Source organism: Camelus bactrianus, chromosome 22 (assembly GCF_048773025.1).
Source record: "Camelus bactrianus isolate YW-2024 breed Bactrian camel chromosome 22, ASM4877302v1, whole genome shotgun sequence".
In the NCBI taxonomy this organism is placed as follows: Eukaryota; Metazoa; Chordata; class Mammalia; order Artiodactyla; family Camelidae; genus Camelus; species Camelus bactrianus.
In genome coordinates, this window is record NC_133560.1 from 20,529,796 (window position 1) to 20,541,859 (window position 12,064).

General features: G+C 52.3%; 1 protein-coding gene across 1 annotated transcript in view; it reads left to right on the forward strand.

The window, feature by feature from the left end:
* Positions 1 to 2,326: 2,326 nt before the first annotated feature.
* The window catches only part of ELL (elongation factor for RNA polymerase II), a 67,168-nt gene continuing 57,430 nt past the window's right edge, over positions 2,327 to 12,064 (forward strand). Inside the window, exon 1 of the mRNA XM_074350397.1 lies at positions 2,327 to 2,493. Within this exon, the coding sequence (XP_074206498.1) occupies positions 2,359 to 2,493 (135 nt within the window). The 5' untranslated portion in view covers positions 2,327 to 2,358. The remainder of the gene's footprint in view (positions 2,494 to 12,064) is intronic.

Sequence of the window (12,064 nt, forward strand, 5' to 3'; positions counted from 1 at the left end):
AGGCTGGTCAGCACTCAGAGCTGGCTCTGCCCATGTTCTACTCCATTCAGCAGTCTGGCTGGCTGTTCCTTCCCCATCCTCTAACTCTAGACCACCTGCTCCCTGGCTACCCTATTCCTGTCCTGTGGCCCTTCTGGGTGCAGGTAGCCCTGGCCTGCTCCAATATTTACCTGGCCCAAACTCCTGGATAAACAGTTGGGCACAACAGTGGGTAGTTGGGTCAATGTCTCTGAGCAAGTGCTGGCATCTTCCCCGTAGGATCAACTGATCCCCAGGTGAAAGGTGGAGGATCCCAGAGCTTTGGCTCTATGCTCAGGCAGGAGTTGGAATCCCTGCAGCAGCATGTGAGAACTTGCAGACTCTCTGAGTCTTGTTCTCCTCATCCATGAAACGTACTGATAGCTGTGTTGTGAGGATTAAATGACATCATTTACTAATTCAACACATATTTCCTGAGCACCTACTCAATGCTAAATCCTGTGCTGGTGGTGTTCAATGAGGAAATATAGAATCTAGGTACCAGAGTCAGGGTGACGAGTAATCAGGAGGGCTCTACGTCAGAAAGATCCAAATTCAAAGTTGCAGGCAGCTCGTTCACTGGCAGGGTGAATACCTCCACGTGCTTCCTCACCCCTTTGAGCCTCAGTTTCTCAAATGGAGATATTAATGACAGGTATGGGGAAAAGTTGCAAGGAATTTAGCATTGCTTTTAGGGTCAGCAATTCATGGTCAGGGGGTAAATAGATGGTAGTGCTGGCCTGGCAGTGGTGGGCAGAACTAACAAGATACCTGAGTAGAGATATACAGAAGTTCTCTGAACTTCACTTTCCTTTCTTGCCTCAAAATCTTCATCTTGTGACCACCATATGCAATAAGATTGAAGCAAGAAAGAAAATAACTCAAGAGCTTGCTGTAGGTCAGAAGACCCAGGATCCCAGGAGGAGCTTGTCTGGGCAAGCCAGAGCTGGTCTTCAGCCTCATTTTCCCCACCTGTAAAACAAGAGGTTGATAAAATGGCAGTGAAAAGCAATTTGGCAGTTCCTCAAAAGGTTAAACATAGAATGACCATATGACCTAGCAATTTCACCCCCAGGTATAGATTCAAAAGAAGGGAAAACATCTGTCCACACAAAGACATGTACATGAATGTTCACAGAAGCACTTTTCATAATAGTGAAGAAGTGGAAACAACCAAAAGTTCATCGATGGATGAATGGATAAACAAAATGTGGTTTATCCACACAATGGAATATTATTCAGTCGCCAAAAGGAATGAAGCATTGATACAAGCTACCATGTGGACTAACCTTGAAAAGATCATGCTGAGTGAAAGAAACCAGTCACAAAAGGTTGCATATTGTATGATTCCATTAATATGAAATGTCCAGAAAAGCAAATCCATAGATACAGAAAGTAGGCTAGTGGTCGCTAGGGGCTGAGGGGAGGGGGGTTGAGGTGCTTAGTGGATACGGAGTTTCCTTTAAGAGTGATGAAAATGCTTAGGATCTAAATAGTAGTACTGGCTGCACAGCATTGTGACTATACTAAATGCCTCAGAATTGCACACTTTAAATAGGTTAATTTTATAATATGTGAAATGATTTTTCAGATGGGAGAGCTGGGCAACCACCATATCTCAGGGCCCGTGGGGATACAGGATTTTATTCTATTAAAAGTCTACTCTTATCAAGAGCAAAGTTTGCCAGCCCCCACAATCCTCCAACAGCCCTGGGCCCACCTTAAGGAAGCCCCGCCAGCACAACCCAGCGTCCAACGCGCGCTCTATTTGCATCGTCACGCCCACTCACCCAGCCAGCCGCTGGTTCCGCCCCCCCACGTGTTTTGCTCTGGCCCCGTCCCCTCCACGCCCTCGCTGCGGCGCCCAACAGAAGCCAAAGACGGAAGAGTTGGAGAGACCTCATAAATAATACATCACGTCAGCGGCTGGTAGGGCGGGGCTTCGACGCGCCTGGCTGAGTCAGGGTCATGAATAATACACATTGAGGCGGGGCCTGAACGGGGTGCGCGTGTCGGGGCGGAGTCCGGCGCGGAAGTGGACACTTCTAGGGTCTTGAGAGGTGGGGCCATCCACGCCTTATGAATATGTAGGATATCCAGGAGGTGACTAGGGGCCTCATCAGGCCCGCAAGGTGCGTGGCCAGCCGCGTCTCATGAATAATGCAACACGTCGGCGGGCTGTGCGGTGGCGATTGTGGTTCTCGCTGGATCCGGAGAGGGCGTGGCCAGCTGCGTCTTATGAATAATGCAGCGCGTCAGCGGGCGGCAGGGTGGGGCGTGGCCGGCGCGGCGCCGGCCCTGGAGCCGGGAAGGCGGGGGCGGGGAAGCGATGGTCGCAAGATGGCGGCGCTGAAGGAGGATCGGAGCTACGGGCTGTCGTGCGGGCGGGTGAGCGACGGCAGCAAGGTGTCCGTGTTCCACGTGAAGCTCACCGACAGTGCCCTGAGGGCCTTCGAGAGCTACCGCGCCAGCCAGGTGAGCGGCGCGGGGCTCGGCGCGGACGTCGGGGACCTCGGGGCGCAGGTCGGCCTCGCGCGCCCCTCGCCGCGGCGACCTGGCCTGGGGACGTGGGGTCCGGCTTCCGAGGTGCTGCTCGCGGGTCTCTGGGCCGGCGGGAACCTTGGCGCCAAGAGGCGACCCTAGCGGGCAGCCCAGGGCGGCAGAGGGGCCGAACTCGCGCGCCTGGTCCAGGGTGCGTCTGTGTCGGTGCTTGGAGGCGTCCGGGGCCTTTCCCGGCCCACGGGGCACCTGAGAAGGAACTGGTCTTTTCACCTGGCCAGGGGAGGGGGTGGAAGCAGCGCCGTCCTAGCACTGGAGGTGGGGAGTTTGTGGCTTCTCTGTCTGGCTCCTTGGCAGGGTGACTGGTAGGGATGACTGACTGCACTCCTGGGGAACAGCTTTTCCGTCTAGGTCACTGGCAGGGTGGGTCAGTGGGTCACCGCTGTCGGGGCATCTGTGGGCTCCTGTTCCGTCTTCTTGGGGAGGTTGTGTCTACCCTTGGTGGCCGTCTTTGACGCTTTCCAATGAGGTCCCTGGAGTTGGGCTCACTCTTGGTTCTTGGGAACAGGAGTTTGGGCAGAACCTGACTGACAGCTTGTCCCCAACTCCCCAGGGGACCCTTTGGACACTGAACACCTTTGGGGAGTGGGAGTGTTTTGGGGGGGAATAAGCTGTGAGTATGGGGGGATTGCTGGCATGGTGCTTCTCCTAGGCTGGGAGCCTCTGGTGGGCATCTGGAAGGGAGCTCTGGCCATCGCACCTGAGTGTTGACTTTCCAGCTTCTCAGGGGCCGACCCATCTGGGGAAGTTTGAAGTGTTTCAGTTCTGCCACCTGGCCCCGGGGCAGGCGGGGGGCGTGTTGGGGAGACACTTCTATGCACCTTCTTTCAGACCTGACTTTGGGACACATCTGGGGCCATGGTCAGAAACTGCTTCTTCCCATTTCTTTTGTGTCATGGTGCCCTCCTTCTGTGTTCTGACAGAAATTGCAGGTGCCCAGTGGTCAGGTCTGGAGGGGAAGTGGTTTGGGAGTCTTTTTCCTCCTTGCCTGGAAAGTAGGGGCTTCATAGTCAGAAGATGGTTAGGGGGAGGGGTCTGGTGTCAGGTTCAGGGAGGCCACGCCCTGTGTGTGTATGTGTGTATGTGTATACTGGGGATGGGGGGGCCTCGGGCGGGTGAGGAGAGAGACTAACTAGGAAGGAATGTGGCTTTCTTCCTGCCCTGGACTTGTTTGGCACTATTAGCTTAGCCAGGAATTTCTTCCCCTGTTTTGTTGCCGGTGTCCACCCTTCCCGCGTTTCTTCCCACTTTTGGGGGCAGTTTTCTTTCTGTCCTTGTGTCTCAGTTTCCCCTTCATAGAACGGGGACTGCATCTTTGTTTGGAAGAGCGAGTTCTCACCTTGTCAAAAGGATTCCCCCAAGGTGAGGCTTGGGCGCCACTGCAGGTGTGGAGGAGAAGGAGTTGAGGGCACAGTGGTCAGCTTGAACCTCCCTGCCTTGTGGAATTCCAGCCTGGAGTCTTTCCCTGGGCAATTCCGACTTGTTCTACAGGAAGGCAGGCTTTCCTAGAAACAGCTGGGGGAGAGCTCATGAGTCATGGAAATAAGGTGAACTTGGTACCTGGTCACTGTAGGTTAGGAGCTCCGCCTTCCTGGCCATGCCGCCTGCCCTTTCTTGATCTAGTCGTCTGGAAGGTCCGCCTGTGCGTCCACCTCATGCTGTCACGCTGCTATTTTTAACGTAGGGTGTTGGTTACATCCCCTAGGCTGGATCTTCCTCGTGAGGGTGAAGGTATAACTGCACATGCAAGTTCGTCCCACACAGAGCCCAGCTGTGTAGTCAGTGTTGATCAGCTGGAATCGGCTCCCTCGAAGAGCTTCTCCAAGCCATTCTTGTTAGCTTGGCTGGCTGGACTGAATTTGTGGGGGAAGGGGGCTTAAACTTTCATTTTTCTCAGAGGCTGGCTGGTAATTGAAATTACTTGGCAGTTTCGTATTTGATCTCACCCGACGGGCACTGTAGTGGACTGAGGTGAAATCAGGGCAGTTCAGCACACCTTAGTGCTGTTGGGTGGTAGACATGGGGAAGACGACTTGAAGAACTTGTTTGTGTGACCAGAGAAGTGTATTGATATGAACAAAATCTCCTATGTACGACAGTCAGTAGTAGTGTCTAGGATTTCCTATTCTCTAGCTCCGTGGTTATATGGTTTACCAATGGCAACTTGTGGAGAGGGTTTTTTTACTTTTTATAGTTGCCCCTTGAATAGCACAGATTTGAACTGCCCGGGTCCATTTATACGTGGATTTTTTTTCACTGAAAACATACCACAGTACTGTGGGACCCACATTGGTTGCATCTGCAAGTGGAGGGCAGACTGTAAAGTTTATTCGGGATTTTTGACTGCTTGGTGGTCGGTGTCCCTAACCGCCATGTTGTTCAAGGGTCAACTATAATTGCAAGGAGGTTTTTACAATTTCAGATGTGGCAGGGGACCGGAGAGGAGCTTCCTTAAAAGCTTTCTCTGTAGCTCCCAGGTGCCTGTAATCCTAGCTGTTGAAGTCACTCAAGTAGAAGTCCCTTACCATTTCCCTCTCTAGAGGGGTCTGGAGCCTGAGCTGCCTTTGTATAGACCTAGTGAGCAGCCTGGAACGTGGTGGAGGGTAGAGATGCAGCGATATATGCAGCTGCCACCGTCCAGACTTGAGCTTCGTATAGTCTCTCCTTGAATATAAAAACGAGTAAATCCCAAGGCAGCTACTCCCATAGATCTCCCTTTTCTCTGTGATGGGTTACTTCCTAGAGAGAAGAGAGGAAGTGTGAACACAACCCATCTGTCCAAGATAGCATCAGAGAAGTGTCCCTGAACACTCGGAGGAAGTGACCTTCCCTGGGGCACGTGCCTCAACCACCTGGGTATTTCATCGTTGGATTTGATGGGCTCTGCTGCTGAGTGACCTTTTCCTCTCCTGGACTGTAAGTTTCTGATGGAGTGGAGCATATTGTTGTTCAGGAAAAATTGAGGCCCGGTAAACCTGGGGATTGGGGCCTATCTGGGTTTGAATTTCAGCTCTGTGTGAGGCCTTGGGCCAGTGCCTGACCCCTCCCAGTCCAGCTCCTCCTCAGAGCTATAAGGATCCCAGCACCTGCTCTGAATCCTTCTTCTCTTTGAGTTTATGAGTATTCCAGTACCTGATCCCTCTCAGCTCCTGATCCTTTTTTCCTAAGGGTTGTGACTGTCGCAGTGCCCAACCCTCTCTGAGCTCTGGATTCTTCTCTCAGGGCTTTGAGGGTCCTAGTACCTGACTCCTCACAGCTCCAGGTTCTTCTCTCTGGACTCTGAGGGCCCCATGTCTCGCCCTCTCTGAGCTTCTCTTCTCTTGGGGCTGTGAGGATTTTGTTGGCACGTGTGTGGCCCTCAATGCAGCCCTGACCCCTCCTGTGTTCTCAGCACTTGGTGCTGGTACCCAGGGCCTGTTCCCTCCTGGAGGTTTGAGTACAGATAGTGGGTGACAGGGAGCCTGGGCTTCTACATCTCCCTGAATCTGATTGAGTGCCTGTTCTGTACAGGGCCGCTGCTCAGGGACTGGACATTTACAAGTGACCAAGATGGGCTCCCAGTGTCATGAGCTGACGTTCTAGAGGAAGAAGACAGATAATGAACAGGGTGGCGCAGAAATCAGCATGAAGAGCTTGTCAGCAGTCAGTGCCAGGAGGGAAATATAATGGGGTGATGTGAATAGATGCTGATTGGGAGGTACTCCTTGAAGATGCCAGGTGAGGGGCCCTGTTAGGGGAAGAGGTGTGGGTTCCAGGCATGGAACATGCACAGGCTTTGAGACACAAGGGACCGGGGAGGGTGTTTGGGCAGGGAATGAGGCCCAGGTAAAGGTGTGGAGGCAGCTGCAGGGCTCTGTCCCAGGAAGGGTGTATGGGCGGGAGGTCTGCAGCAAATACTCTACGACTGATCTTGAGCCGCACTGGGGGCTGCTCGCCTGCTGCTTAGCTTTATGGCTGTCAACCTGGGCACCGGTGGCAGGAGGAGCCTCAGTTTAGCTGCTGCTCCCCTCCCAAAGTGAGGTCCTAGGAGATGAGTTTGTCTTCCCTTCCTGGGGTCCAGGGGGTACCCACTTGGCCCCAGCCAGGGGGCTTCTTGCCAACCGTGTCTACTTTTCAGACGGGCTGTCTTTAGGAATAGGTGGCACTGCCCCTCCTGGCCACAGGCTAGGCCCTCATAAACCCTTTGTCCAGACATGCATCATCTTGACAATCTTGGCAGGAAGTCTAGCTCATTGTTCCTACTGTGCACTGAGAGCAATTGAGTCTCTGAGGGACAGCATTGCCTGCCTGAGGTCACTTGGACTGTCCTCACTGGCCCAGTCTGCCTCTTGAGTTGGGAGAGAGTTTGAGCCACTGGGACACAGCTATGAAAGGGAGACCCACTGTGGAGCCAGTGTTCTAGGCTCCTGGGAGTGTTGGTGACATGAGTGGCCATGCAAATTCCTAAAGTTGCTGGCTTTGAACTGTGCCCCTCCCCTGAGACAGTCTGCAAATGATAACAGTGCCTGTGGCTCGTGCTCCGCATGCCAGCGTTGGCCTAAGCTGTGCAGGTTACTTCATCTTGTCTGCTGGCTATCAACCCTGTGGTGGGGAGTGGTTCCCATTTCTCAGGTGAGGAAACTGGTGGGAACTCTGGAGGCTGAGTCACCAGAAGAAGTTTCCCAGTTGGAATGCAGCCGAGAACCAGGCATCTGGCTGGAATGCAGTGTGTGGCCCTGAGTTCTGCCTCCTCTGAAGAGCAGTGGCTTTATGGAGTGGGCTGTCCTCACTGGTGTCAGGAGCACGACATAGGGGTTCCGTTTGCTTGTGTGTTTCAAGGTGGGTGCTTGATAGTTCTGGGTGGGGTGAGTCCCTCTTAGGTACTGAGGGAGGGCGAGTAACCTGGGGCATGGAGTAAGTGCTGACCATTTTTGCAGATGGCCAGTGAGGCTATGTGTGACCCTTGACTAGGTTTCTGGTAGCCATTTGCCATGGTGATTGTGTGTAAATAGCTGGCAGCTCTTGGAAACCCACCCTCTGTTGACTCATTGGCAAGGCCAGAGTTCATCACCCTTGAAGCAGTTTTGACATCACACCCGGATTGTGACATCTCTAGGGAGTCCTTGAAAAACAAACCTGCTTCTTCTGTTCTTTGCAGCTATGGGCCCAGAGCAGACCCTGGTTTTGGGAAATCACTTCTCCATGGCAGCAGCCCTGCTTGACATATCTCATGGGGCCGAGGCTGGCAATCTATTCTGGGTTTTTGGGTTTTGCATTCCCTAGGTGCTTCATTTGTAGGGCCTTGCTCCCCTGCTCTCTGCCTTTTCTCTGGAGAAGAAAGTCATGAAGACTTTCCCCTTGGTCTGTGACCCTCCTAGCCTGGAATTGTCTGAGAGCTGAACTCTAGCGATAACCTGGCCACTCCGCCGTCACCCAGGTCCCAAAGGGATGCTTTTGAGAACAGTCCTCCCAAACAACCTCTGACCTGTAGTGCAGTAAGTGACACAAACAGCCACAGTGTGCGGTTTTGTCATTTTGCTTTTTAATAAAGAAGCTGATGTCAAAGTAAACCATCCATGGGAGACCTCCTGTCCCCACACGAAGTGGCCACACTGGAGTTTGACGCTAATTATATCCTCCCAGCCGGGTCCCTCCCTGGCCACTTTGAGAGTTGAGATGTGGCTCCTGGCTGAGTCACCAGGTCACCAGGGTGCATTGGTGACTTGCTACAACCCCTCCAGAGGAGAGGGAGCCTCATATGTTTGTGAAGTTTGTGGAGTCACCAAACTCTTGTTTAAAAGCGACATGTGTGAAAAGTTTATTTCTTTTTACATTAAAAGCTCAGTGTAGAGCACTTGCAGACTTCCTAAAAGTAGCAATTCTCTGTTCCCATGGGAGGCTGTTGGCACCTCAGCACCTTCCTCTGCCTTGCATCCAGGTATCATGTTATCACAGTGCTGTTCTCATATAATCTTAGGTCTCAATTCTTCCCCGACACTGTATAAGCTGTTTTTTTTTTTTAATTGCAGTGGTAAGCTTTGCTTTTTAGTGGCTGCATTTTCCATGCAATGTGGACTCTAACAGGTCGGTACTCCTCCAGCCCCATGCTGATCCTGGGGATTCCTGGGGATTATCTGCTGTCCTTGCTGAGGGCTGTGCAGAGAGGCTGAGTGCGGGGAGCGGTGCCCCTGGTGTATCCATGTGTTGGTGAGTGTTGTGGGAGATTGTAGGTGCTGAGTGCTACAACTACTGTATGTTGAAATCGAGGCCCAGGAGGGATGTGGTCTGGCCCATGGTGTTGGATGGTCAGGGAGGACAGGCTTGGAGGTGGGGAGGCTGGGGGTGGAGACATTTGAGGGCCTGAGCTGGGGTGGCACTGGGGGCGGGGACAGATGCAGAAAGTATTTGGGCTGCCACCTGTGCCTGGCTGGGGGAGGTGGACATATCTAACCTTTCCTGATTCCGACCTTAGGGCGGAAATGTCTGCACACTTGGCTTATCGGGCTGCGTTTGTGAGAGTCAGGTCATGCGGGTCTTGAAGAGATGCTGGTGGTCACCTCTGAAGTGACTCTCAGCTGGAGGGAAGGTGACCATGGCTGGTCAGAGAGCTGCTGCAGGTCTGTGGTGGGTGGACGAGGAGATCATCATCGTCAATGAGGGGCAGGGTGGAAGCATGCGTGTGCGGCCATGGTGTTGCTGCTTTAGGGCCCACGTCTTTCTGGGTTGCTGCCTTTGTCTCAGGGCGTGGATGTCATAAGGTTCTTGCCAATGTCCTAACAATTGCTATTTGGAAGTGGTTTTGAACGGATGTGGTGGCTCTGGAAGCCAGCAGCCTTTCTTTTTCTGGTTCATGGATTGTGTTCTTTGCTGAGGGTAGTTGGGTGGCAGATTTCCCTTACTGTGCTGGTGTTGACCAGTTTCTGGACATTGAGTGTTTTGGACACTGAGGGAGCCAAGGCTGGGCTTGAACAGAGGGGCTGTACCCTGAGACAGCGTTTGGGGGTCAGTTTCACCCCGAGTCAGCCTCAGGGCAGGTGAGCAAGTAGGCTGTGCCGTCCAAGTATGGAGAACCTTGGGTTGAGGGCCCAACGCCTGCTTATCACTTTCCCAGTGCTCCCAGGTACACTCCATAATGGGCATTCGTAGAATAGTTCAGCTGCCTTGGACTGCTCTGCCTTTGAGAAATTAATGAGCCACTGATGATTGAGGGCTGTGGTTAATCCGTCATGACATTATTTCATTGTTGGTGTTCTCCTGGTAGACCTTCAGAAAGGGAGACTGAGGCTCCACACAGGGATGCTTTTCCTGAGCGTGTGCTCTCCCAGCTACCCCTATTCCTACCCCAGGACTGTTGGGAGGGCGTCAGCTCCTCACTGTTCGCCTGGCTGCCCCTGTGTCCATCTTAGATACTCAGGTTGGATGTCCTAACAAGGAGGTTCCTCCTTCGAAGGATGCCACACATTGGGGTCAGGTAGCCTGGCTCCAGCCAGCTCCTGCTGACCGCCTGGGGACCCTGGGCTGCTGGCTCCCTCCCAAGCCTCAGTTCCTGGATTGAAGCAACACCTGCAGTTCTAGTGGCCTCCCAGGACAGGTGGGTGAGATGTATCAATGCCAACCCCTCCTTCCCCGTGTATGTGGGTGGGTGTTAATGTCATGCAAGTGACCTTGCAAGTAAATTCTGAGGCCCTTTAGCATTTAAAATATCTCCTTTGCCTCAGCTGTTAAGGATTTCTTTTTAAAATAAAGAATGGTTATGTTGAATGGCTTTACCCAATTTTTTTTTAGCAGCTTTCCTGCTGGGAAGTTCACCACACGGCTTCCGAGGGAGCTGAGCCCTTTCATGCATCCCCTTTTTTGATCCCTCGAGTAGCCTCAATGGGCAGTGATGGTGGAGTGGACAATGTGCTGAGGAGGGAGAGGAGGTGGTAGCCACGTTTCTGGAGACATGTCCAGCTGGGCCTGGGGGTGACTGCTGAGCCCACTGGGCTGGTGGCTGCTGCTAGCAGAATGTGAGGGGTCAAGCTCAGCGTCCAGGGTGCGGTGGCTCTATCTGTGCCTTCAAGCAAAGTTTATGGGTATTGGGGAGTCACCCAAGGGCAGCCTCAAGGAGCCAAACCCCTCTTCACTTGAGAATGCTATTCCCCAGGGATTTGGGGGAATTTCTGTAGCCTCCATCATCCAGCTTGGGTGAGTGTGGCTCTGGCAAAGATATGTAAGGGCCGAGTAATGAGGGGCCATCCCTGCCCACCCCTGCCCTTTCCCACACTTCTTGGCCTCTTTCTGGACAGGAGTGGCAGGACACCGAAGGAGGGGCCTGAGGAGTCCCTGGCCTACCTCTCCCCCTACCTGGACATATCCATGTGGCTTCCATATTATTAGACTGACTGACTTGGCATTTACTGGTGGCCAGGCCTGGACCTATGGCTTGTGAGGGGCAGCCAAGGGCATGGTGGTGACTGGTGGGAGAGAGGAATGCCTTGGGCAATGGGCGGAGTTGCCCTTGGGAAGCAGGGCAGGTGAAACCACTTGGGAAAGGCCCAGATTGCCTATGTGAGATCTGAGAGAGTGGCCAAAGGAGGGAGGCTGGAAGTGGTAGGGGTAAGGGGTGCCTGAACCGGAAGTTTGGGTTAATTTCATCATCCAGGGAAGCCCTGACTAAGTGGCTGTGGCTACTCTGCTCTGTGCGGGTGTAGACAGCTACAGCCCCTTCTTGGGCTTCTTGTGGGAGGCTTGACCCCGTGGCTGATTTCACCTGATACTTTGATGAATGTTTTCCCTTGGGGGCTTCCTTCTGTGACAGACAGGACTGGTTTTGGTCAGGGAGGCCTTGGGAGTGCTGAGACCAATTAACACCAGTCTTTACTTGGGACCTCTCAGAGCCTTTTTGAAAGAATTTTATTATTATTTTTATCTTTAATTGTGATAAAATACACATAACATAAATTTGCCATTTTAACCATTTTTCAGTGTGCAGGTCAGTGGTAGTAAGTACATTCACATTGTTGTGCCCAGAACTTGTTCATCATCCATCTCCAGAACTTGTTCATCGTCCCAAACTGAAACTTTGTCCTCATTATACACTAACTGCCCATTCCCCTCAACCAACCTCTGGCAACCACAATTCTCTTTTCTGTCTCTGTGAATTTGATGGTTCTAGGGACTTCTTATAAGTGGAATCATGCAGTATTTGTCCTTTTGTGACTGGCTTGTTTCACTTAGCATAATGTCCTCAAGGTTTATCCAAGTTATAGCATATGTCAGAATTTTCTTCCTTTTCAGGGCCGAGTAATATTCCATGATGTGGATATACCACTTTTTTGCTTATCCATTCTTCTGTCAGTGGACATTTGGGTTGTTTCCACCTCTTGGCTGCTGTGAATGATGCTGCTGTGAACATGGGCAAACAATTATCTCCTTAGTTCTTTTGGATATATACCTAGAAGTGGGATTGCTGGATCATATGGATCATATTCTTTGTTCAACTTCTTGAGGAACTGCTATACTGTTT